This window comes from Panthera tigris, chromosome D1 (genome assembly GCF_018350195.1).
Source record: "Panthera tigris isolate Pti1 chromosome D1, P.tigris_Pti1_mat1.1, whole genome shotgun sequence".
NCBI lineage: Eukaryota > Metazoa > Chordata > Mammalia > Carnivora > Felidae > Panthera > Panthera tigris.
This window is the reverse complement of record NC_056669.1, coordinates 7,061,997-7,089,259: the sequence shown is the minus strand read 5'-3', so window position 1 is coordinate 7,089,259 and position 27,263 is coordinate 7,061,997. Positions and strand designations below refer to the sequence as shown.

The window sequence follows — 27,263 nt, the reverse complement described above, 5'->3', positions numbered from 1 at the left end:
CAACTCCACAAATAAAACCTATCAATGAAAGTAGTACTAAATAATGCTACACTTTGGCCTTATCATTTACCACTGATTTACTACCAGTTTCTGAAGATCTTTCTAAAATACAAAGAACACTGTCTACAACCTCTACTCAGTATTCCTAAAATGGGTCAAGAGAACTGGGACGGGTTGTGCCCTGGTAAAAGGGAATCATAGCAAGAATGCTGGGTAGTCCAATTACCGCCAGGAGATGAACAGAGAGGGTGCCTGGTTCTAGCGTTTCTGAATAGGGGTCCTGAGTCAAGAGGGTGCAGAATCCCTGTGTCCACTCCACTTCGGGTTCGCCCCGGCTCACGCAGCCCGAGCACAGTGTTCATTTTCTTGGAATAGATTTGAACCATAAGCAGATAAAAGAAACAAAAATAATTAACAAATGTGGATCAGTCAGAAGACAAGGCAGCCAGTGGCTTCCAGCGCTGAGGGATCCTGCCAGTCTCTCCCCGAACCCACCTTCCACATCTGAGTGACCAAGACCAGTCATACCTCATCAGTTTCAGGGGACAGGAGCCACCTGACAGACGGGAAGCTCACCGGCCAGGCTCAAGGTAAGCCTTCCGCCCCGAATCCGGTTACCCCGGTGCCCAACAGCTCCCTTGGGGTCTGTCGCAAACCTAGTGGACGCTCCGAAAACACTTGTCGAGAAAAGCCGAGTGTAGGGGGAAGGAGATGAGGGAGAAGCTGGGGGAATCTCAGAGCAGAGGACCACAGAGCTTTCAGAGGTGGCGTGGGGAGGGGAGCCAGGACCGTGCCAGTCGCTCCGCACCTTGCAAACCCAGTGAAATCGTGGGCTAGAGGCGTCTTCCTAAACGACTTGGAAGTTCTTCGCTGCGGGGGCCCTTGGCTCGCCCCCCTCACCCCCACCCCGCAATCACCACTGTGCTGGCGTCCTTTAAAAACAGTTGATGAGCTCCGGCAACCGGAGGAGGGGGCGGCCGAGGGCGCAGGCTCGCAGCCTCGGCCGCTCGGAGCCGCGCCCTCCGCTGACCCCAGGGCGAGGCGCACGGGGCTTGGGGCCCGGAGAGGGCGGGGCGGCGGGAGGCCGCGCACAGGCCCGGCCCCGGAGCCCGGCCCCTCCCCGCCGCCCCGCCGCTCCGTCGCCGCCGGCGCCGAGCTGACCTCCGGGCCCGGCGACCATGCCCCGCCTCCCGCGGGCCGCGCTGCTGCCGCTGCAGCTCGCCCTGCTCGTGGGCGCCGGGGCCCCCGAGGCGTCGGTGAGCGCGCCGCGGAGCCTGGTGTGGGGGCCCGGGCTGCGGCCCGGCGTCGTCCTGCCCGTGCGCTATTTCTACCTGCAGGCCGTGGACTCGGAGGGTCTGAACCTCACTCGCTCGCCCCCAGGTAGCGTTGAGCCGCCGGCCTCCGCGCGCCCCGGTCCCCGCCGCCTGTGTGGCGTCCTTCCCCCCCCCCCCCCACCCCGGTCGCCCTTCCCGCGGGTCCGGCCGCCTCCCTTGGCGCCCCGCCTCCCCGGACGCACCGGGAGGGCGTCGCAGGGCGAAGTCCACTGAGTGAGTGAGTGAGTGAGTGAGTGAATGAATGAATGAATGAACGAACTCCCAGGGCCCTAACTGGGACGAGGCGTGGGCCCTGGGGTCCACTGCAGGCGCTCGGCGAGGCCGGGGACTCACACGCCTTAGCCGACCACCCCAGCTGTGACGCAGGGAGCGCCCCCACGCGGTGAGTCATCCAGCCCCAGAAATCCTCGGATTCGGTGGTCGAGGCCTGGTGGCTTGCGGACAGCCAAGTCCTATCCCCCGGGGAGATGTCAGAGCAGTGCGCACAGGGGGCGTGAGTGCGAGATGTTTGCCTTCTCAGTTTGGAGTTGTCACCAGCAGCTTGCAGGAATTAGTGAAACTCTCGGTCCGCACGGTGGATCTTGTCCCGAGTCCCCTCCCACGCTCTCCTACACGTCTTGCCTTTGCAACGTCTTAACGACTTGTCCTGGTGGTTTCTGGGTGTTGCCAGTCAGGATTTGCTAATTTATGTCTAATTTATGTTCAGCCAACTGGCATCCTGTTTTATCAACCAACAGGCAGTAGAACCCGGCACTGTTTCCATCGCCAGTGGGAAACCATGACTACTTGTTTTTAGTTTTAGAAGGACTTTACATGGCCCTAAGGATCAGAACAAAAGATGCTTTTTTTAATGTTTATTTTTTTGATGTTAATTTATTTTTGAGAGAGACAGGGTGAGCAGGACAGGGGCAGAGAGAGAGGGAGACACAGAATCTGAAGCAGGCTTCAGGCCCGGAGCTGTCAGCACAGAACCAGAAGTGGGGCTTGAACCCACAAACCTTGAGATCATGACCTGGGCCGATTTTGGACACTCAACCGACTGAGTCACCCTGGTGCCCCTTTTTATTTATTTTTGAGAAAGAGAGAGGCAGAGAGACAGAGAATCCCAAACAGGCTGCACCCCCCCACCCACTGTCAACGCAGAGGTTGATGGGGGCTCAGACTCTCAAACAGTGAGATCATGACCTGAGTGGAAATCAGGAGTCTGTCTCTTAACCGACTGAGCCACCCAGGTGCCCCAGAATAAAAGATGCTCAAACCCAGGTTCGAAGTCTTCCATTATGGGGTGTTAACTATAGAAATATAGAAAAGTATAAAGTTTACTTTCTAAAATTAATTTTATAATGTTATAATGGGGTGCTTTAGAAAGAAAAGGGAAAACTAAAGACAAATTAATTTATACAGGAAAAAAATATTATCCAAAATGGCATGCTGCTAATCTTACTATTAATGAAAGAGCTATACATTCAATTAAAATTCTAATTTTTGATCTAAAAATATTGGCAAAGCGTTTTTAAGCGGTAATACTCAAAGCTGTTAAGGGAGCATCTGGAGACTCTCAGTGACCTTCATGCTCTTCAGGTGGCAGCACAAATTGCCAAAAAGTTTCTGGAGAGCCATTTTCCAAATGTACCAACAGTGTTAAATATTTAAAAATTGAATGTACAAAAAGATAACGTTCAACACTTAGAAAATATAATTTCTGAAAAGATGTCATTTGCAAACGATGTCCATGCCCTTTAATCTCGTAATCTGATTTCTAGGTATCTGTCCTGAGAAAATGGTCAGAATGTGATTTACATGCAAGAAATTCTTGCTGCATTGCAATTACTTATGGCAACAAATTTAACTAGCCAACTATAAGGTAGTTGCTAAATAAAGTTTGGTACATTCATGTGATGGAATGTTTGACAGCCCATTAAACTTAACATTTTAGATTCCACTCATAGGAAGTATTTAAAATAGTTAAATTCATAGAAACAGAAAGTGGAATGGAGGTTGCCAAGGGCTGATGGAAGAGGGAAATGGGGAGTTGTTGAAAAGGTATGGTACAAAGCTTCAGTTTTACCAAATGAAAAAGGTGTAGAGATTTGTTGCATAAAAATGTGAATATACTTAACACTACTGAATTGTACACTTAAAAATGGTTTAAGCATCCAACTCTTGATTTCGGCTCAGGTCATGATCTCATAGTTAATGGGTTTGAGCCTCACATTGGACTTGAGATTCCCTCTCTCTCTTTCTCTCTCTGTCCCTCCCCAGCTTTCTCTGTCTCTCAAAAATAAATGAATAAACATTAAAAAAAAGAGAGTTTAAAAAAATGGTTATGATGATCAATTTTATGTTATATGTTATAACCATGATTTTTTTTAATTTTAAAAGATTATTTAATAATGCTTATACTAGGGGCGCCTGGGTGGCTCAGTCGGTTGAACATCCGACTTCGGCTCAGGTCATGATCTCGCAGTCTGTGAGTTCGAGTCCCGCGTCGGGCTCTGTGCTGACAGCTCAGAGCCTGGAGCCTGCTTCAGATTCTATGTCTCCCTCTCTCTCTCTGCCCCTCCCCCACTCATGCTCTGTCTCTCTCTCTCTCTCTCTGTCAAAAATAAATAAACATTAAAAAAAATTAAAAAAAATAATGCTTATACTACGTTATCAGTAGACTAAACAGGAAAGAAATTATATAGTTTCCTTCTAATTTTATAATAAACAGATGAAACTATAGCTCACTCATTAATGTTCTCAGTGGTTATAGCAAGAGAATAAGGATTTCTTTTACTCTTTTTTCCCAGGAAAATCTCCCCCCAAATAATCTTTATGTTTTCATAACCAGGAACAATTCATAAAAACCAAAAGATTTCACCAAGTCTTTTCAGACACCCTCAATTTCGTACCCTTCGATTCTCCCTATTTCCTATCATGCCACTTGATTTTTAGCTTCTATTAAATGGCTGTCCTGTAGTTCTGAAAAGCTCACCCAACCAGTTTTTTACATCTCTACCACCATTATTCACTTGCAAATCCCAAAATTTTCCCTTCTCCAGGAACTTAATGAAAAAGAAGCAATTAAAAAATGTTTTTCAGTTTTATTTTAGAGCATAAGCATGGGAGAGGGGCAGGGGGGGATGGGGGAGAGACAGAGAGAGAGAGTACCTTAAGCAGCTCCACACTCATTGCGGAGCCTGATGTGGGGCTCAGTCCCATGACCCTGGGATCATGATCTGAGTTGAAATCAAGAGTCATGCCAGTGAATGTCAGAAGAAAGCCGGAGTATCCATAATTAGACAAACTAGATTTTAAAACAAAGGCTGTAACAAAGAGATGAAAAGGGCATTATATCATAATTAAAGGGTTTATCTGTCAAGATCCAACAGTTGTAAAAATATATGCCCCCAACTTGGAAGAAACCAAATATATAAATCAATCATAAGCATAAACAAATGTATAGATAATAATACCATAATCGTAGGGGACTTTAATACTCCACTTAGAGCAATGGACCGATCATCTAAGCAGAAAATCAACAAGGAAACAATGGCTTTAAATGACACACTGGACCAGATGGACTTAACAGATATATTCAGAACATTTCATCCAAAAGCAGCAGGATACACATTCTTCTCGAGTGCACATGGAACATTCTCCAGAAGAGATTACATACTGGGTCACAAATCAGCCCTCAACAGGTACAAAAAAATCAATATCATATCATGTGTATTTTTCACAACACTGTAAAACCACAAAAAATTTGGAAAGCCCTCAAATACATGGAGATTAAAGAACATCCTACTAAAGAATGAATGGGTTAACCAGGAAATCAAAGAAGAAATTAAAAAATACATGGAAGAAAATGAAAATATAAACACAACAGTCCAAAATCTTTGGGATGAAGCAAAGACAGTCCTAAGAGGGAATATTGCAATCCAGGCCTATCTCAAGAAGCAAGAAATGTCCCAAATATACAACCTAACCTTAAACCTAAAAGAGCTGGAAAAGGAACAGCAAATAAAGCCTAAAGCCAGCAGAAGAAGGGTAATAACAAAGATCAGAGCAACAATAAATGATATAGAAACAAGCAAAAAGACAAATTAGAACACATCAGTGAAACTAAGGTCTGGTTCTTTGAAAGAATTAACAAAATTGGGGCACCTGGGTAACTCAGTCAGTTAGGTCGGGTAAGAGTCAGACTTTGGCTCAGGTCATGATTTTGCCATTCCCGAGTTCCAGCCCCACGTTGGGCTTTGTGCTGACAGCTCAGAGACTGGAGCCTGTTTCAGATTCTGTGTCTCCCTCTCCCTCTCTGCCTCTCCCCATTAAAAAATAAACATTAAAAAAAAAAAAAAGAGGTGGCTCAGTCATTTAAGCGTCCAACTCTTGATTTTGGCTCAGGTCATTATCTCATAGTTAGTGAGTTCGAGCCCCACATCGGGCTCTGCACTGACAGTGCACAGCCTGATTGGGATTCTCTCTCTGCCCCTCCACTGCTCATTCTGTCTCTCTCTCTCTTTCAAAATAAATAAACTTCTAAAAAATGTAAAATAAAAAAAAGAATTAAAAAAATTGATAACCCCCTAGGCAGACTGATCAAAAAGAAAAAGGAAAGGACCCAAATAGATAAAGTCACAAATGAAAGAGAAGAGATCAAAAACAACACCACAGAAAGACAAACGATTACTAGAGAATACTATGAAAAATTATATGCCAACAAACTGGGAAATATGGAAGAAATGGGCGAATTCCTAGAAACTCAAACTACCAAAATGGAAACAGGAAGAAATAGAGAATTTGGACTGACCCCTAATCAGCAAAAAAAATGGAATCAGTAATCAAAAATCTCCCAACAAACAAGAGTCCTGGGCCGGATGGCTTCCCAAGGGAATTCTACCAGATTTAAAGAAGAGTTAATACCTATTCTTCTTAAGCTATTCCAAAAAATAGAAATAGAAGGAAAACTTCCAAACTCATTCTATGAAGCCAGCATTACCTTGATTCCAAGGCCAACGACCCCACTAAAAGGGAGAGTTACAGGCCAATATCCATGATGAACATGAATGCAAAAATTCTCAAGAAGATATTAGCAAATCTAATTCAACAGTACATTAAAAGAATTATTCACCATGATCAAGTGGGATTTATTCCTGGGCTGCAGGTCTGGTTAAATATTCATAAATAAATTAACATGACACACCACATTAATAAAAGAAAGGAGAGGAACCATATGATCCTGACAATAGATACAGAAAAAACATGTGACAAACTACAGCATCCATCCTTGATAAAAACCCTCAACAAATTAGGGACAGGTGAAACATATGTCAACATCATAAAGGCCATATACAAAGGCCAGCAGCTAATATCATCCTCAATGGGGAAAAACTGAGAGCCTTTCCCTTTAGTCAGGAACAAGACAAGGATGTCTACTCTTGTCACTACTATTTAACATAGTACTGGAAGTCTTAGCCTTAGCAATCAAACAAGAAAAAGAAATAAAGGCATCCAATTAGGCAAGAAAGAAGTCAAACATTCACTATTTGCAGATGGCATGACCCTCTGTAGAAAACCCAAAAGACTCCATCAGAAAATTTCTAGAACTAATACATGAACTAAGCAAAGTCACAGGATATAAAATCAACATGCAGAGGGACACAACTGACTCAGTCAGTTAGACGTCCGACTTTACCTGAGGTCATGATCTCACAGTTTGTGGGTTCGAGCCCCGCGTCAGGCTCTCTGCTGACAGCTTGGAGCCTGGAGCCTGCTTCGGATTCTGCCCCTCCCCGACTTGTGCTCTATCTCTCTCTGTCTCTCAAATATAAATAAATGTAAAAAAATTTTTTAAATGAATAAACATTAAAAATATATATTTAGAAAAACCAACATGTAGAAATCTCTTGCATTGCTATACACCAATAATGAAGCAGCAGAGAAAGAAATCAAGGAATCAGTCCCATTTTCGATTTCACCAAAAATGATCAGATAACCTAGGGATAAGCCTAACTAAAGAAGTGAAAGATCTATACTCTGAAAACTATAGATCACTTTATGAAAGAAACTGAAGAGGACACAAAGATAAAAAAGCATTCCATGGTCATGGATTGGAAGAACAAACATTGTTAAAGTGTCTATACTATCCAAAGCAATCTACACATTTAATGCAATCCCTATCAAACTACCATAAGCATTTTTTCACAGAGCTAGAACAAACAATTCCTAAATTTTGTATGGAACCACAAAAGACCCTGAATAACCAAAAAAATCCTGAAAAAGAAAAACAAAACTGGAGGCATCACAATTCTAGATTTCAAGCTATATTACAAAGCTGTAGTCATCCAGACAGTATGGTACTGGCACAAAGGTCAATGGAACAAAATAGAAAACCCAGAAATGGACCCACAACTAACCTTCAACAAAGCAAGAAAGAATATCTAATGGAAAAAAGTCTCTCAACAAATGGTGCTGGAAAAACTGGACAGTGACATACAGAAGAATGCAACTGGAACACTTTCTTACACCAACACAAAAATAAATTCAAAATGGATAAAAGACCTAAATGTGAGACAAAAAAAACCCCATCAGAATTCTAGAGGAGAACAGAGGCAGCAACTTCTTTGACCTTGACCATAACAGTCTCTTACTAGACAAGTCACCAGAGCTAAGGGAAACAAAAGCAAAAATGAATTATTGGGACTTTCATGATAAAAAGCACAATAAAGGAAATCATCGACAAAACTAAAAGGCAACCTACAGAATGGAAGAAGATATTTGCCAATGACATATCTGATAAAGGTTAGTATACAAAATCTAGAAAGAAATTAGCAAACTCAACACCCCCCTCCAATAATCCAGTGAAGAAATGGGCAGAAGATATGGATGCTTTTCCAGAGAAGACATCCAGATGTCTAACAGACACAAGAAAAGATGTCCGACATCACTCATCATCAGGAAAACAAATCGCAATGTGATTTGTATCATCTCACACCTTTCAGAATGGCTAAAATTAACACAAGAAACAGCAGGTATTGGTGAGGATACAGAGAAATGGGAACCCTCTTGGTGGGAATGCAAACTTGTGCAGCCACTCTGGAGAACAGTGTGGAGGTTCCTCAAAAAACTGAAAATAGAACTACCCTACGATCCAGCAATTGCAGTATTAGGTATTTACCCAAAGAATACAAAAATACAGATTCAGAGGGGTACATGCACACCAGGGTTTATAGCAGCATTATCAACAATAGTCAAACTATGGAGAGAGCCCAAATGTCCATTGACTAGTGAATGGATAAAGAAAGTATGGTATTATACACACACGCGCGCGCGCGCGCGCACAATGGAATATTACTCAGCCATCAGAAAGAATGAATTTTGCCTTTTGCAATGATGTGGATGGAACTAGAATATATTATGCTAAGCAAGAAAAGTTAATCAGAGAAAGACAAATACCATGTGATATCACTCGTGTGGAATTTAAGAAACAAAACAGATGAACATACAGGGTTGGGGCAGGAGGAAAGAGAGGGTAACAAATCACAAGAGACTCTTAATGACAGAGAATAAACTGAGGGTTGATGGAGGGAGGCAGGTGGGGGATGGGCTAGATGAGTGATGGGTACTAAGGAGGGCACTTGTCATGATGAGCTCTCACTGTTGTATGTAAGTGACAAATCACTGATTCTACTCTTGAAACCAATATTGTAAGGTAAACTAAAATTCAAATTAAAAAAAAGAAAATATGTGAATAAGGATGGCAATAAAATGCTTTTAAAAGAAAGAGCGCTCAACCAACTGAGCCACCTAGTCACCTTGAGGCAATTTTCCTCTCAAGATTTAGACCTTCTTACATGACTTACCAAGATTCCCTTAATAATTATTACTCCCATTTAACAGTCATATTTGTCTGAATATTGTTATTATGCTGTGTATCTCCAGGTACCTAGATAACACACATGTGATCTTGAATGGTCTAAGCAAAGGATTTCAAACTGGATTCCAAAGAGAGAAATTAGAGGGTCTGTGACCTTGGATAAAGGGGAAAGGAGCTATCTTTCATGTGTATTTTTACTCCCTTCTGACTTAAATTGAGTATTTCGTTCTGTTCTGAACGTAGGCAAAACCTGTTAACATTGTTACATTCCCAGCATCTGATATAATGCCTGGCAGAGATGATCAGTAAATACTGTAGAGAAAAGAAAGGAAAGGGTGGAGGCAGGGTGGTTGGAATATCCCAAGATGGCTGGATACAAATACTCACTTTCTACTCAGTCCTCCTTTACCTTCACCAGTAATAGTATATTCAGAAAATAATCTTACCTCCTACTTGGGTAGCACTTTAGTGTTTTAAACTGTGTCATGTTTAATTTGTTCTCCTTAATCATCCTGTGAGATAAGAAGGATAGGTACTATTCTCTCCGCTTTACACGTAAGAAACTGAGGCTCAGTGAAGCTAAAATGTTTTGCCTGTGGCCCCACAGCCATTAAGCATCAGAGCCAAGGTACACATCCATGCATGCTCTTTCCGTCTAATCAAATCTCCCGTGATATGATTGTCATGCATCGGCTTTCAGCAAGTTCCTGGAGAGCATCCATGGTCAGCAGACAGCCAGACATTTTTGGAAGATTACGTTTAGCCTCAAGGCAAAACAGCTTGGCCTTCTGGCACTCTGTTCCCTTGGCCATACGGGGTTGACACTCGTTCCAGCTGTCGAGCCTTCATAATCTTCCTAAACAAAACAGGAGGCGGTGACTCCATTGTACCAGGAGCTCTGGAGGTTATTCCTCCAAGTCCGAATTCTGCAGACCAATATGCTAACCTTACATAGCGTGACCAGGTGGATTCAGGAGGGGCTTGGAAAGAAGAAGGATTCAAGCTGGCTCTCCTACCTAACATAGGTGACTTTGGTCAGGTTACTTATCCTCTTGGAGTCTTGGTTTCCTGATCTGTAAAATGAGGCTGACAATACCCACCTTACAAATTCTTGTAGGAAATAAAGAACGTAGAAAATGCAAATGAAAATCTCCAGCTCAGGCACTGGCACATAATAAATGCTAAGTAAGTGATTAAAAAAAAGTATGTATTCCTTTCCAAACCAAAAGCCTTCAGAAGCTCTGATTCCAGTGATACAAGGCTTTGATCCTGTGAACCTCCTTTGGTGTCCATGGACCCTGCAGCCTCATTTAACTCACTCTCTTAAAGTCTGAATTTGTGAAGTAGGAAAATTCAAGCTCGGCTTGAAGTCTGTTCAGTATGCTGGTGCCTGGGGCCAATGAGAATTCACATTCCTTCCATTGAAGCAATTTCAAAGTGCCCTCTTCTAATTCTCTCTCTCTCTCTCTCTCTCTCTCTCTCTCTCTCTCTCTCTCTTTCTCTCTCTCTCTCTCTGTCTTTAATGTTTATTAACTTCTGAGAGAGAGAGAGGGAGCACAAGCTGGGGAGGGGCAGAGACAGAATGGGACAGAGGATCTGTGCTGACAGCAGAGAGCCTGATGTGGGGCTTGAACTTGTGAACCGTGAGATCATGACCTGATCCAAAGTCAGATGCCTAACTGACTGAGCCACCCAGGCGCCCCTCATTTTCTCTTTTATGAGGTTAAAATTGCTTATTTCTGTTTCAGTCCTGGCCATTGTCAAATTGTGTTGATTCCAGCATTAATGTCATGCCAACAATGACACAGGCGTGTAAGATTACTATAAACATAGCTGAACATTAAAATATTAAAAATGGCTATATTTTATTTTTATACGTATATCTTGAAATGGAATGTTTAAATGCTATTTCAGAGACAAATTTTATAGTTGGAAGAGGCAAGACAATATCTAGTCCAATTCTTTGAATTTAAAAATAAGGAAGCACTTTGGAGCTGTTTTTTTCTGTAAATCTATTTTTTCCAAAAAGATCACACAGTCACTAATATGTTTCTCTTATATCTGTTTTGTTTATTTAAAATCATAAATTTGTGGAGAACAGGACTATTTGATCAAGAGACAAAGCTTTTCTGTTTCCTATTTGGGGAGAATATAATGGAAATTACCTCCTAGTTCCCAGGCTCTGCCTGCCTGATTTTCAGTTTGCCACACTGCATTGTCTTTCTGAAACCAAGTGAGAGGGGCACCTGAGTGGCTTTGTTGGTTGAGCATCTGACTTTAGCTCAGGTCATGATCTCACAGTTCATGAGTTTGAGCCCCTCATTGGGCTCTGTGCTGATAGCCTGGAGCCTGCTTCAGATTCTCTCTTTCCCTCTCTGTCTGCCCCCTTCTGTGCTCACGCTCTGTCTCTGTCTCTGTCTCTCTCTCAAAAATAAATTAACATTTTAAAAAAGTCACTTAAATAAAAATAAAACCAAGTGAGAAATAACATGAAAGCAATAACTAATATGCTTCATTTAAGCATTTCAGGTAAATGGCTAACATTTTAAATAATTTCACACTAAATTCTTTCCTTTTTTCTTACAACATTCCCTATGTTGGTTATAGTTCATTTATTTTATCAGATTGCTTTCATAATTTTATCACACTCATTTCAATGCTAAAATAAAATAATAAAATTTAATAGCAAGATGTCAGATACTACATTACTATTACAAACTGAAGAGACTGAGGGACACCTCTCCTGACCCACAGGAAAAAGTAAAACCCTTGAAGATCAAAATAAACTAGAAACTTCACTCACTAGATTTAGAAACTAAGAAACTAGATTTAGGTTCACTCAGTAATTTCAAAAATACATATATTAAATATACTTAATTTCATACTATGATAGATGTAGGATCAAAGACTACTTTGGTCACCACTATTTTTTTCCAGGGCTGTGAATTTCAGAGGATTCACCACTTTTTTTTTTTTTTTAACACATTTGCCTTTGATATAGTGATTAACTGTGGTGAGGACATTAACTGATCTTTATTCTCAAAGCTCCTGGGGATCAGATCTGCCCTGATCTGCAGACTCTCTGAAGAAAGATACTGCAGTGTTTATCCCTGGATCACGGTGATATTAATCACAACAGTATTGTTTCAAAGTCTAAATCAGTCAGTATACTACAAAAAGAGAAGGGGAGGTTTACTAAGGAGGTGTTATTTACTCTGGAATAGAAAACCCACAGAATTTTGGAGTTGAAAAGGATGTTAGATCATCCTAGGATAACTTTCATTTCAACATGAGGAAAAAAGCTTAGAGAAGTAAACTCTAGCATTTACAAACGTGTGTGAAAATTGTGTGTGTGTGTGTGTGTGTGTGTGTGTGTGTGTGTAAGTGTGTGAGTGATATTTGTGCACAGTCTACTAACTAGCTATAATCTCTATTTAGGGAAATAAACTTAGAAGTATAGCTAGAAATTTGGGTTAACAAACGGGAAATTTCCTCAGAAATGAGGGTTATCTGGTATGAACATGGTTTACAAGAAAGCTGGTGTATATTTTACCAGGAGAAAGTTGGATCGTGATAGAGCCCTGTCATTCTAGGAGTTTATGGATTTTTAAATACCTGAACTCTGTTTTAAACCCACACAAAGGAAAAAAGAGCAAATAGACAAAAAGTTCTTCTCTTCTTTGCTTTTTTAATGTATTGATTTTGTTCATTCAGTAAATCTTTATTGAATGACTAATGAATCAAATGTTGACTTAGATACTTGGTTTCCAGGCATAACCCAGACATTGTTCCTGGTCTCAAGGACCTTCCACACTAAAACTTCTGTTTACAATTGATGGTATAGAAAAAAGTAACTTCAGTATAGAGACACCTATCCAATAATTGATAAGACAAAATAACCATGAAATAGTAGCATTACGTATATATATTTTTTTCTTTCAGGTCAAACACTATTCAAGGTAGTAATCAAATCTCTTTCACCTAAAGAGTTAGTCCGGATTCACGTCCCCAAACCTTTGGACAGGAATGATGGGACATTTTTGGTGCGATATAGGATGTATGAAACTGTCAGTGAAGGGCTGAAGATAGAGGTCCTTTATGGTGATGAACATGTGGCTCAGTCTCCCTATATTTTGAAAGGTAAGTGATTATTATACAGTGGAGAGCCAGCCTTATATGTGTAGACCCCATGTGTTTCAAAATGGGTTATGATGACCTTGAAGTCATGTACAACAGAGTAAACATTGTATGCATACCTCCTGGAGCTCACTTTAAGTAATTCCATGTCTAATGGGGGGCTTGATTGAACTCACGACTTCAAGACCAAGAGTCGCATGCTCTAAGCTGGCCAGGAGCCCCTCCTGGAGCTCAATTTAACTTGGAATTTTGAGGGATGGAAAACTAGGTAAAGAAATTTAAATGATAAGCAACAAAATCTTGTGTATTTATCGAGGTAGTTAACATTTCCAACACTCTTAATTCTTTGGCATATCTGTATTTCCATCTAGTACCATTTGCCTTCGGCTAAAGGATTCCTGTTAACATTTCTTTTAGTGTGAGAATGTTGGTGATGAGTTCTTCCAGCCTTTGTGTGTCTGAAAAAGTCTATATTTTGCCTTCATTTTTGAGAGACATCTTTGTTAAATATAGAATAATTAACAGGTTTTTTTCTTCCTTTTAGTACTTTAAAGATGTTGTTCCATTGTCTTCTTGCTTGCATTGTTTCCAACAGTAAATCTGCTGACATCTGTCTCTGTCCCTCCATCCTGCTGAAGGTTTTCTCTCTCATGGCTCTTTTAAACAAATTGATTATTATGTGCTTTGGTGTAGTTTTCTTCATGTTTCTTGTGCTTGGGTTTGTGGAGCATCTTAGATCTTTGGGATTATAGATTTCGCTAAATCCAGAAAAATTTTGGCAATGATTTCTTCATTACTTTTTCTGTTCTACTCCAGAGTTCCACCAAGAATTAGTTACCCCTATATCGGACTTGAAATTATCCCAGAGCACACTGATGCTCCTTTCATTTTTAAAATTCTTTTTTTTTTCTCCATTTCATTTTGTCTACTTTCTTTTTAAAAAATTTTTTTTAATGTTTATTTATTTTTGAGAGAGAAAGAGACTGAGTGTGAGCAGAGGAGGGGCAGAGAGAGAGGGAGACACAGAATCTGAAGCAGGCTCCAGACTCTGAGCTGTCAGCACAGAGCCCGACGTGGGGCTCGAACTCACAAACCAGGAGATCATGACCTGAGCCAAAGTCGGATGGTTAACTGACTGAGCCACCCAGGCGTCCCTCATTGTGTCTACTTTCTATTGCTACGTCATTAAGTTCACTAATCTTTTCTTCTGCAGTGTCCAATTTGTCATTAATTGTATCCAGTCTGTTTTTCATCTCTTGGCACTTTCTCATCTTCTTGAGCTTTTTTCTAGAATGCAGTTAAGTTACTTGGAAATAGTTTGAATTTTTCAAATTTTGCTTTTACAATTTGTTAGGTGAGACCAGAGCCACATTTGGTTATGGCTTTTTTTCCCCCAGCACTCAGGTAATATCTCTCTGCCTGGTCTACCCAAGCCTCAGAAATAAGGATACTTTCCAGTCTGCCTTGTGTGAACAGACACTATTTCCAACCCTCTATGACCAGTGGGTACTACTGTTGCCTCTAATCATTCTGACTCATTCTTTCCCTGCCTTGGATCATTTCCTCACTTATATACACACTTCAGAAACCCTAAATACTTGAGGGGGGAACCTTTCACAGATCTCTGGAGTTTTCTTTCTGCATAGTTCTCCCCTTTCATAGACTATGCCCTACAAATTCTAGCTGCCTTGTTCTCCCTGGACACTCTGCTCTGCCTCCTCAACTCAGTGAGATTGCTGGGCTCAACCTATATTTCTCCCCATTTCCATAACCTAGAAACTCCCTTAAGCAGTAACCTTAGCAATTGTAGGGTTTACCTCATCTGCTTCCTATTTCTCAGACTCAGTGTCCTTTATTGCCTCATGTCTGGTGGCTTAAAAAACTGTTTCATGTATTTTGCCTGTTTCTTGATAGTTTCAGGTGGTAAATCCATATTACTCACCTTGGTCAGAAGTAGAAATAGTCAAGAGACACAATCATTTGTTAGAAGTTTTTATGTTAAGTTAAATATAAATATATTTTGAAGTAAAATATAAAATTTGTATAAAGTTCTTTTAAAATGAGTCCTCAGAGAAGTTTTATACTTATGGCTGGGTATAAAATTTAAATTCTTTTTTAAAAATTACACTGCCGGGGGGGTACGTGCATGGGTCAGTTGGTTAAGCATCTGACTCTGGATTTTGGCTCACATTATGATCTCGTGGTTTGTGAGTTTGAGCCCTGCGTCTCGCTCTAAACGAACAGTGCAGAGCCTACTTGGGATTCCCTCTCCCTCTGCCGCTCCACTGCTTGTGCTCAATCTCTCTCTTTCAAAATAAATAAATAAACTTAAAAAAAGAAAACAAAGAAAATTACACTGCCAGATACACCTGGGTTACATATTTCTTCTCTGAGATGTGTTGACAGAAATGATTTTAGAGATTCAGTGATTAAGAGATTTAGAGATTCTCCATCTTGTCTTTAAAAAAGTCACCACCCCTACTATATAATAATGCCTCAAAAGTAATACATTCTCTTTTTCTTTGCTAAAAGGTAAGTTGTCTTATGTTCTCCAGGCACTTATAACGCACTAGAACTGAATTCAGCAGCTAGTTGGCTGAGAGTGGGTGATATGGGGAGAGAGCGTATGCTCTGTAGGTCGTCTAGAGGCGTACAAGACGGGGATGGCAAATGGAAGCATGGGACTCTGACATAACTGCTTTCACCACTGATTTGTTTAGGGCAGATTATCCCCATCTGGATAATCTTAGAATTCACCAAGAAATCATCCCACGTTCACATCGGGCAGAAACAACTCCCTGTGTTGTGGTGCTTGTTAATGGAGCATGGCATTACACGTGTTTTGCCTTCCCTAGGACCAGTGTACCATGAGTACTGTGAGTGTCCAGAAGAGGATCCTCAGGCCTGGCAAAAAACTCTGTCTTGTCCAACCGAGGAACCACAGATTGCAAAAGATTTCGCTTCTTTCCCCAGCATCAATCTCCAGCAGATGTTAAATGAAGTTCCGATAAGGTTTGGGGACGAAAGGGGTGCCGTTGTCCATTACACGATTCTCAACAACCACATCTACCGGAGATCTTTAGGGAAATACACAGACTTCAAAATGTTCTCAGATGAGATTTTACTGTCACTGGCAAGAAAGGTATGAGAGCATGAACTCATTGGTTCTAAAAACAATATATAGTTGACCCTTAAACAACATGGGTTTGAACTGCGTGGGTCCACTTATACATGGATTTTTTTTTTAAAAAAATACAGTACAGTACTCTAAGTGTATTTTCTCCTCCTTATGACTTTCCTAATGGCAGTTTACTTTCTCTAGCTTACTTTATTGGAAGAACACAGTATATAATATAACATACAGAGTATGTGTTAATCAATAGCTATGTCATCGGTAAGGCTTCCAGTTAACAGTAGGCTATTAGTTGTTAAGTGTTGGGGGAGTCTAATATTATACACAAAATTTAGGTTGTGTGGGGATTGGCACCTCTAACCCCTGCATTGTTCAAGGGTCAACTGTAGTTTAATTATGTAGCTGTAACATTGCGATGCCTGGAATAACAGTGGCAAAGGATAGAAATGGCTTCTGGCCTTGCAAATGTGTAGCTAAGATGTCCACCACCTGAGTGTTCATCAGTTCTCCCCTTTTATGGATCTTTCTTTCCTTTAATATTTAAGTTAAATGGCTTGAGCCCCCATCCCAGGTAAGTAGGCCCTGCATAAAACTCCCAACGCTTTCGTGGACTCCCAAACATTTTTAGCCCCAAGGTCACTTCTTGTAGTTCTCCCTCCATTCAGATTTCACTTTCTGCAGCTCTTTTGTTTCTTATTACCTCAAAATGACTTGAACTTAGACCACTTTTCCTTGTTTTATCCTAACCATCTCGAAAAGATAGTATGCATGGCATGTTTTGTTGATGGTTCTAGTAACAGAGAGGTTATTTTGTACCATTGTGTAGTAAAAGCCAACCAAACAAAAATTCTAACATTTAAAAATAGACATCCCTGGGGGCACCTGGTGGCCCAGTTGGTTAAGAGACTCTTGGTTTCGGCTCAGGTCATGATCTCGTGGTTGGTGAGTTCAAGCCCTGTGTCGGACTCAGCACTGACAGTGCAGAGCCTGCTTGGGATTCTCTATCTCCCTGTCTCTCTGCCCCTCTCCCACTCATGCTCACTCTCTCTTTCAAAATAAGTAAGTAAACTTTAAACAAACAAACAAATAAGTAAATAAAAATAGACATGCCTATATTAATCAGACTCAGTCATCCTTGCCTCCAGGAATTTCTCACTGGCTGTCATTGATGTTCAGGTCTTGGCTTCTTAGTAGAATATGCTTGGGCCTCTATCTTTCAGAAGACTTCTCAACTCCGCCCCCACCCCCACTCCCCTCTACTCAACCCTTCTTTCCACACCTGCAAGACTCTCAAGCAGAGCAGTTCAAATTGCCTTTTGTTCCTCCTCCTTCCTGACCATGCAGAGTGAAGGGTGAGGATGGGAGTTTTTCTACCTTTCCCACTCAAGATTGTCAAGGTAGTTGTCTAAACCAAAAGCCAACTTGGGTGATATGAGTTACACACTTTCCCAAGTGTGCTGAATGTGTGGCTGCAGTCACTTCTTATTTTATCTTATTTTTTTAATGTTTATTTATTTTTGAGACAGAGAGCATGAACAGGGTAGGGTCAGAGAGAGAGGGAGATACAGAATCCGAAGCAGGCTCCAGGCTCTGAGCTGTCAGCACAGAGCCCGACGTGGGGCTCGAACTCACGGACCGTGAGATCATGACCTGAGCCGAAGTCAGGTGGTTAACCGACTGAGCCACCCAGGCGCCCCAATCACTTCTTATTTTAAAAAGCAGCCTCCTCCCCGCTCCGCACTCGCCCACGGTATGAGCACATCGCAGGTACCTGATCACAAAGGTGGTGCTTTCTTCCTGGCCTGCCGCCCACCAGTCCACCCTGCCCTGTGTCCTACCTTGTACTCATGTTGCTGCCTCTAGAGCAGTGGTTTTTCCTAGTGATTAATTTGCCCCTTAGAGGACATTTGGCAAAGTCTCGAGACAGTTTCGGTTGCCACAATTTGGGGGTTGCGACTAACATCTAGTGGGTGGAGACCATGGATACTAGTCAACATCTTACAATGCACAGAACGGCCTACAGCAAACGACTACCCAGACCAAAATGTCAATACCGCTGAGATGAAGAAACCCCATTCTATAGTGAGAACTTCTGGTATGGAGTTTGTTGTTGTTGTTGTTTTGTGTTTTGTGCGTTTTTTGTTTGAGGTTTTTTTGGTTTATTTTATCATTATTTATTTATTTATTTATTTAGGTGTGGAGTTTATTAATGAGTTTATAAACAATAGTGGGGAAGCACGAGGTTGAGTAGTCCCATCCCTGGCCCTTCCCTCTTGTTCTGGGTTCTTTGCCCAGTGGCTGGGAAGAAATCCAAGACAAATGAGACTCATCTCTGGACTTCGAGCAGCCTGCTCTGGTGGGACTTGTTTTGTTATTTGGAAGTTGGAGTGGTGTATGGATATAAACAAGTTGTACTTCATCATGGTAGCTTGTAAGGAAAGTAGGTGCCCAGGGTGAAAATGTCTGAGGAGGGGGAGTCACAGAGGAGGTAACATCAGGTCTGAGTTTGAAGGATGAGAAAGGAGACCACCAAGTGAATAAGGAGGAGAAGAATGTTCCAAGTGGGAAGGGAATTGCATAGGAGAGTGGCTGGCGTTTTCAGAGAGCAGCCCGAAGTTGACCGGCACCTTCTCGGGTGGAAGGTGAGGCTTATAGCTTAGCTGGAACGAGATAACAGGCCTTGCCTTCTAGCCAGACAGTTTACACCTTGTCCTGTAGGCTTAAGGTTCTCTTAAGCTTCTAGTAACATGAATTTGGGTTTTAGACATTTAGGCAGCAAAGTGAGAGCTAATCAGAGTGGGGAGAGCCTCGAGCAGAACACCTAGTGAGGAAGCTACTGCACCAATCTAGGCAAGAGATGGGAAGAGCCTAAACCAAGGCATTGACCGCGGAGATGGCCACGGAGTGGCAGATTCCGGAAGCAAATGTAGACGTGACGTGGAGGTTTGATACTTAAGGAAAACAAGGGCTTGGGTCTAACCTTGTCAATTCTTTAGTAGGCAGCTGGCAGAAAGAGATCTTGAAGCCCTTTATTTGTACTGTTCTATACCATGTCCACTGCTAGAACAGTAAGCAATTTTGATAATTTATCTATATTTTTATTAAGTAATCTCTATGCCCAACATGGGGCTCAACCTCACGACCCCAAGATCAAGAGTCACACGCTCCACCGACTGAGCCAGCCAGGTGCCCTGACACTAAGCAATTTGAAACACCATCTCTGGACAGAAGGAGCTTACTCCTGGTTGCGTGAATTTGCCATCTGCCATCCTCACCCTTGACTTTCTGATACTGCTGATGACTGACGGGCAATTTTCTCGCCTCTGCTGTTTCCAAATGTTTACTTTTGCCAGACATATTTTAAAAAGCCAAAGAACAGAAGCATTTAGTACCCAAAACTGAGGTCTTTGCAGAACTGATGTCTCATCTTTTGTTTATTTAGGTCCTTCTCCCCGATATAGAATTTTATATTAATCTTGGAGATTGGCCTCTGGAGCATCGAAAAGTCAATGAAACCCCTGGCCCTTTACCTATCGTTTCGTGGTGCGGATCCCTGGATTCACGAGACATTATCCTTCCAACATATGACATCTCCCACTCGACACTGGAAGCAATGAGGGGTGTCACAAATGATCTCCTCTCTATTCAGGGAAATACAGGTAAATAAAAGTTTGTTCTCGAAGACAGAGGTAAAAGGGAGTGTTCAACCAGAGAGAATAAAGGTATATATTTAAATAACCATCATTCTTCTTTTCTAACCGAGAAAGAAAGGGCAGTGTAGGATTCCTCTAATCCAAAACTTAGATGTATGGGTTGGACTAGTAAAATCCAGACCTGCCGTAACTGGGTCTCCTTTGAGTTGGTCCTTTGTAAATACCATTTGAAAATATATATTTGGTAAAATTGTCACTTAATTCTGACTCCAGTGCCTTTATATTGCTGGATGGAGCCAGAAAGCATTTTGAAAAACATAAAATTATATGTGGATGTAAGAGAATTGTTATAGCAGTGTTATTTGGATATTACTCCCTCCATCATGTAGTGAGGAATTTTCTCATTTCTTCCTTCTGCCTTACTTGATCCTTTACAACCTGAATTCTTTCTGCCCCTCCCCCACTCCCATTTGATGGCCTTACATTTTATGGCCCAACACAACTTTTTATTAAACCAGACTCCCTGAGTAGAATGAACCCTGCCTAACCCTGCCTGTCTTTATAAACTCTGTTCCCATTTATTGTGATTTGGTGGACTTATTTGGCAGATGCGACCAAAGACTCTTTGCAAACTACCTGAAGATAGCATGGATTCAAAACTGACTTTTTATTTGGTAACAGTGAATTCTTGAGAAGTGTACTAAAATATTAAAGAGAGTGAGCCTCTCCAGTTTCTATGTTTTACAATTTATCCCTTAGAAGAGTAACAGGTGTTAACTAATGACCTCTCTTTAGAATCATAGAAACAGATTTAGTTAATTCTTCTAGATTATTTCCTTCTAGGGAAAGAAACCCCCCCACACACACACATATTTACACACATGCATATAGTTGAGTTATATATATATATATATATATATATATATATATATATTGATTTCAGAGCATATTAGACAATCCTCCCTGTATTCAAAGGTGATGTGCTCAAAAATCTGAGCAACCTAAGGATTAAAGACGTGGGTGTTACCTAGTTATATAGTTTGTTCTGGTCACCCAGTCTAAGAACAAAAGCCTAGCTCATTTTTTATTGTGAAGCACAAAGGATGGAAGAAGCTAATGCCTGGGTGAGTGGCCAAGTTGCTGAATGCTTTTTGCTTTGAACTTGATCCAGCGTTATTGTGGATAACTCCTAAAGTCATACAACAGACACTCTAGCATTTGAGTGAGCTCTCACAGGTAGACAAATAGGAGAAATGAGAGAATTCTTTTATGTGATACAGCAGATAAAAGGGCTGTTTTTAAAGTCTGAACTGGAAAGTATCTCAGGAGGGACTCAATCCCCTATTTTTTGGAAACAGCACCTTACTTTAGGAGATGAGTTGATGATAAAAGAGCTTTAACATCTTAAATGACAATGGTATATTAAAGATGATTATGCTTACCATTTTTATAAATGTCAAACTCATAATCATATTTTTTTATGGCTTCAAACCTCTAGGGCCTTCCTGGATCAATAAAACAGAAAAAGCTTTCTTCAGAGGTAGAGATAGCCGAGAAGAGAGACTCCAGTTGGTACAGATGTCCAAGGAAAACCCAGAGCTCCTAGATGCAGGAATTACAGGATATTTCTTTTTCCAAGAGAAAGAAAAGGAGCTTGGAAAAGCTAAATTGATAGGTTTCTTTGATTTCTTTAAGGTATGCGTTTATGTCTTCCTGTATGAATATGAAGTGATAAACTTGCATTAAAAGTCTACCAAATCACTGGGTGGGCAGATTTCTCCAGTCTTTTGAGCTGGCACACCCACACTTTCTTACTTTCTCCCTTCCAACAATAGGGAATTAGAGCATTCATTGTGGTCTCCTTTTTGGTATTTTTGTTTTTGTTGGTTCTGTCTACCCAATGGCCAGGACTGTATTTAATACTATAGTATGAGGATTAACCTGGGGTTTTGGGTGCATGTATTCATCTGTTTTTTTCTTGTTTAGACTTATTTTATAAGCTGGGACTATAAATACCTTTTACATAAAGTGATCTTAAATGCTTTTTGTAAACACAAAGAGTATAAACTCCATATAAGTATGGAACTATGGTACGCGTCCTGCCTCTGCCATTAACTGTGGGACCTTCATCTCTTAGCGCCCCTAAACATGCAAGATGCCTGCCTTGCTCCTTCAGGGCACTGTCATGAGGCCCAAAGGATAGAGAAGTGAACAGTATGACAGAATCTGACTGGCTAGAAAACTCTTTGGTACCAATTACTTAAGAAAAAATTAATTACCAAATCTGTGAGTACATCCTGTTCATATCAGTGTGATAGAATGAAAAAAACATTGGATTTGAACTCAAAGAATAGAGGTTTATAAATTTATCTGAACACCAGTTTTCTCATTTGTAAAAAAAAAAAAGAAGGTGGGGGGGGGAAGAGAGGTTATCATAATATGTGCTTCACATTATTATGATCAAGTGAGGTTTAATTCCTATGAAAAGTGATTTTGAAATGTAAACCAAGCCTTGTTAATCCAGCAAATATGTAAACCGAGTACCTATTATGTCGCAAGCCATCACACTAGTCCATGAACTTCTCCACATTTCTATGTGCTCAACTCTAAAATTGAGCTTTCTGGAGGTAACACTTTCCTTTTTCATACTTATGTAGGTATAAGGAACAAGGGAAATTAGGTATACATGAAAGTGTAAATTGTTACCAGAAGTCAGTTTTAATAAACCTAGAAAATAAAAAAAATTTTTTTCCAATGTTTATTTATTTTTGAGAGAGACAGGGTGCAAGTGGGAGAGAGGGAGACACAGAATCAGAAGCAGCCTCCAGGTTCTGAGCTGTCACTACAGAGCCTGACCTGGGGCTCGATCTCATGAGCCATGAGATCATGACCTGAGCTGAAATCTGACACTTAACCGAGTAAGCCACCCAGGCACCCCAAACATAGAACTTTTGAAACATTTTCCTCCCTGGTCACAGAAATCTGAATTCCCATTACATAGAGTTGAAAAAGGTACTCCTATTTCCTAAATTATTTCCTAAAACTATTGATTATCTTATCCTTAAATACATTATATTTCTTTTTTTTTAAGATTTTTTTTTTGAGAGAAAAAGAGCAAGTGGGAGAGGGGCAGAGAGAGGGAAAGAGAGAATCCTAAGCAGGCTCTGTGCTGTCAGTGCAGAGCCCGATGGGGGGCTCGAACTCACGAACTGTGAGATCATGACCTGAGCCAGATCAAGAGTTGGATGCTTAACCGACTGAGCCACCCAGACACCCCATTGCATTGTATTTCCTAAAATCAATGTGCTAAAGGCTGCTTATGATTTTAATACAAATAGAAAATGTGAATTACAAAATGAAGTGTATAACTTTTAAACAGTGAAATTGGAACATGGAAAATAACTGCTTTATATTTAGTATTATGGTGTTGATGACAATCAGAAGTGAAGCAAATGGCTGTTAAATTTCTTCTTTGTTTATGTTTGTTTTAATCTCTTAGTACAAGTATCAAGTGAATGTGGATGGGACTGTGGCTGCGTATAGATACCCGTACCTCATGCTGGGTGACAGTCTGGTTCTGAAGCAGGACTCAACATACTATGAACATTTCTATATGGCACTAAAGCCTTGGAAACATTATGTCCCAATTAAAAGAAATCTTAGCGATTTACTAGAGAAAATTAAGTGGGCCAAGGTACGCTTTCTGCAGTTTTAATTTCTTGAGGTGATAACACACTTACCAATATTATTTACATGAGTTCCATCATGATGCAATTTACCTTGACATAATTTAGTCAGAGAAATGTTATTTTCTGGAACTTTTGTTCCCTTGAAATGGCTAAAGAATCAACATTGAGGTCATTTTAATACCCTTTATCAACATTTTTGAGGATTTTTTAGAAGAGTTGGAAGTCCAATGTTATATGGAATGTATATATTATATAGAATATAACAGTGTTATATAGAATATAGATTTTTCTGAAGGAATCACTATTCATGCATACACACACTAATCAAGCAAAAACACACTGAATGCAAATCGCTGATTGAAAAACCCAGGGTTAGAGTCCTTTATGCACAAGAAGACATTAAAGGCAATTACGATGCTCTTTTCTTGTTCCCAGTTAGGAAAAAGGCACAATCGATGCATGCTATACAACATTCCAAGAATTACAAGTTTTCCATAAAATATGATTTGTTTTCGTATTTTTTAAAGAAAAAGTATTAAAAAGCTGTTCTGTTTTATCATGAAGCTCTAGAAATTTACCTTTTCGTTATAAGATTTTGTTCTAAGTTTCTGAGAAGCAGTGTTTGGGTATGCAAATAAGTGGGTGCCCGAGGCAGAATCATTTTGGTGACCTTTAATAAAAAGTAAGGATTGCTTGCCAGTGGCTTTTCCTGTGGGCAGCAGAGTAGAATATTAGCTATTTTCCAAAAGTATAATGAGGAATGCTGAGTGTTCCTGGTAATGAAGGAACAGCCTGCGGGTACCAATCACCGAATTTACTATTACAGCAGTAAGCTCGACTTTCACAGGTACTGCTTGGTAACAACTTTGGGGCTCTGACTGCAAATTACAATGGAGCTCTTAAGAGATGTTAGAACATAAAAAGTGATTCATTCTACTCCAGTTTGCATTTTAATACCAAGCAGAGAGGCTAGGATGGGGGAACAGAGGATGAGCCCTAAATGTCCTGGGGAGCCAGGAGACACAAGAGAAGCTGCATGTTGGGTGAAGGTATGGGGCGGGAGGGGGTGGGGGGAGCTTCTGAGCCAGTGGAACAGGGTCCAAACACGCGTGACCATTGCTGTGTAACAGATGTCTAGCAAAGTACCTTGTCTATTTTTCAGAGCCTCGTGCTGAGGCTGTTTTCATCCCGTTCCGCGTCTTCCATGCTGTTCACATTTAACCCGACATCGGCCCTGCTTCACACTCACCAGTAGCCTTCTTTGGGAGGGTGGGTGGTCACAGGAGTACTTTTCACTTATTGTGTTGTTTTTTTTTTAAACCTTTCAGGAGAATGATGAAGAAGCCAAGAAGATTGCAAAAGAAGGGCAGCTGAGGGCCAGGGACCTGCTGCAGCCACACCGGCTTTACTGTTACTATTACAGAGTATTCCGGGTGAGTGCCCGAGGGCCGTCCTGCCGGGAGGGGGTGGGGGAGCATCCTCAGACCCCATGCTGGGCCTGGGTGCCTCACTTCTCCATAGGGTTCTGAGAGTCAGTCCACGGAACTCTGGCCAAGCCGAGCACCAGCCCGCAGAAAGACAGGATCAGTGCTAAGTCTTTTTGTGGCCCCTGTATTTTTATCCCACCTCGGTATTATGAAAAACAGTACACCGAGACCTTCCAAATATAGATGAAAAGCTCCCCCTACCTTGGCAGTGCTTTTATGAAGTGCCTTGTGGAATTCCTAGTTTAGGTATTTTCTGAACCTCAGAGGATATCTTTCCTCCTCTAGAAAGTAAGGGGGTTGGACTGGAGATCATGAACATCTCTTTCTGCTCAACGTGTCTGCCTCTTTGTTCTTACTACTTAAGATTCATGCTTTTGGTATCACGGTATAGGATGGAAAGCCAATATTCAGCTTGCTGTAAAAAACAAACAAGTGAAATACATTTATTAAAATTTTTTTAATGTTTTATTTATTTTTGGAGAAAGAGAGAGACAGAGTGCCAGTGGGAGAGGGAGACACAGAATTGAAAGCAGGCTCTAGGCTCTGAGCTGTCAGCACAGAGCCCAACGTGAGCTCGAACCCACAAACCGTGAGATCATGAACTGAGCCAAAGTCAGACCCTTAACCGACTGAGCCATCCCGGCACCCCAAAATGAAATATATTTCTAATGGTTCTAACACCTTAGGCCTAAAATACGGAAATGCAAGGACTGGTTCTTTGAGTAACTATCTTGTGTTTTTACACAGTAAAATCTCACCAGGAAGAAAAAAAAGAGAAATAATACTTCTGTTTTTAACCTAAACTTATTTTTCTGTGGGAAGAAGAAAAGTACATTTCTTCAGATGCTGGGGGATACTGTTCTCTCGTAGAAAAATTAAAATGATAAATTACACTATTTACTAAAAGTAGCCTTTCCCTTAAATGAGTTGTGCACCCTCCGTTGGTCTGCCTGTAACTTGAATAGTAGGGGTTTTTCACCCTAAATTATTAAGTTGATTCCTGTACTCGTGTCAGTATTTTTTGGGGTTGGGCCCCCCACCAGGAATGTCCAGCTCAAGGTATATGGAACCACTGAACTGGAAGTCTAATTTATAGGAATATTTCAGTCAGTGGCCAAGTAGGAGGACACCACGCAGGTCTGTAGCCAAAACATATGTGGCTATGAGCCTAAAGGGAAGGGTGTGTGGGACCGGCAACTTTATTTTGAGATACATATCATCTTTGTTGATTTGAGTGTTCAACACATTTAATTATTCATTCATCACTGGCGGGTAAATGCCAAGAGGTGCTGTTATTTCAAATGGGGATGCCTGGCTTGACCTCCTTTTGTGGAGGCTTCCTTCGTCCACAGAAAATTATAGATTGGGGTTCCTTGTTAGATTATGAAATATTGCACTTAGTACCCGTAACAACTGAAGTTGGGACTGGAATAAAGCAGACCTTTGGTTGTAGTCTCAAGATACACAGCCACTAGGGGCGCCTGGGTGGCTCAGTCGGTTAAGTGTCGGGACTTCAGCTCCGGTCATGATCTCACAGTTCTTGAGTTTGAGCCCCTCCTGGGGCTCTGTGCTGGCAGCTCGGAGCCTGGAGCCTGCTTCGGATTCTGTGTCTCCCTGCCCCTCTGCCCCTCCCTCGCTTGTGCTCTGTCTCTCAAAAATGAATAACCGTTAAAAGAAAGAAATCTTTTCTAAAGATACACAGCCACTAGGAAGGATGGCGTGAGTGGGGTAGGGAGGGAGGATCCAGTGGGATGACTTGGGGACTAATCTTTGAGTTGCCTTCACACGCACATTCCAGGAATATGCCGAGCGCCAGTCCAGCAAACCGGAAATACGTGACGGAATGGAACTTGTTGCTCAGCCTGATGATGACACGTCCGTGTGCCAGTGCCACCGGGAAAGACCTTCCAGAGAAGAGCTGTAAGTCAGCTCACATTCACAGACCTGCGTGTGTGGCCGAGGAGTTGTC

At 41.3% G+C, this 27,263-nt stretch overlaps 1 protein-coding gene across 1 annotated transcript; it reads left to right on the top strand.

Moving 5' to 3' along the window:
- Positions 1–1,168: 1,168 nt before the first annotated feature.
- POGLUT3 (protein O-glucosyltransferase 3) lies at positions 1,169–27,219 on the top strand. Its single transcript, XM_042958114.1, has 8 exons — positions 1,169–1,380; positions 13,138–13,335; positions 16,188–16,474; positions 19,908–20,124; positions 21,617–21,813; positions 23,618–23,812; positions 25,136–25,240; positions 27,093–27,219. Exons 1-8 carry the CDS (start codon positions 1,179–1,181, stop codon positions 27,216–27,218), a joined length of 1,527 nt encoding a protein of 508 aa, XP_042814048.1. The 5' UTR covers positions 1,169–1,178; the 3' UTR covers position 27,219.
- The last annotated feature ends 44 nt before the right edge of the window (positions 27,220–27,263 follow it).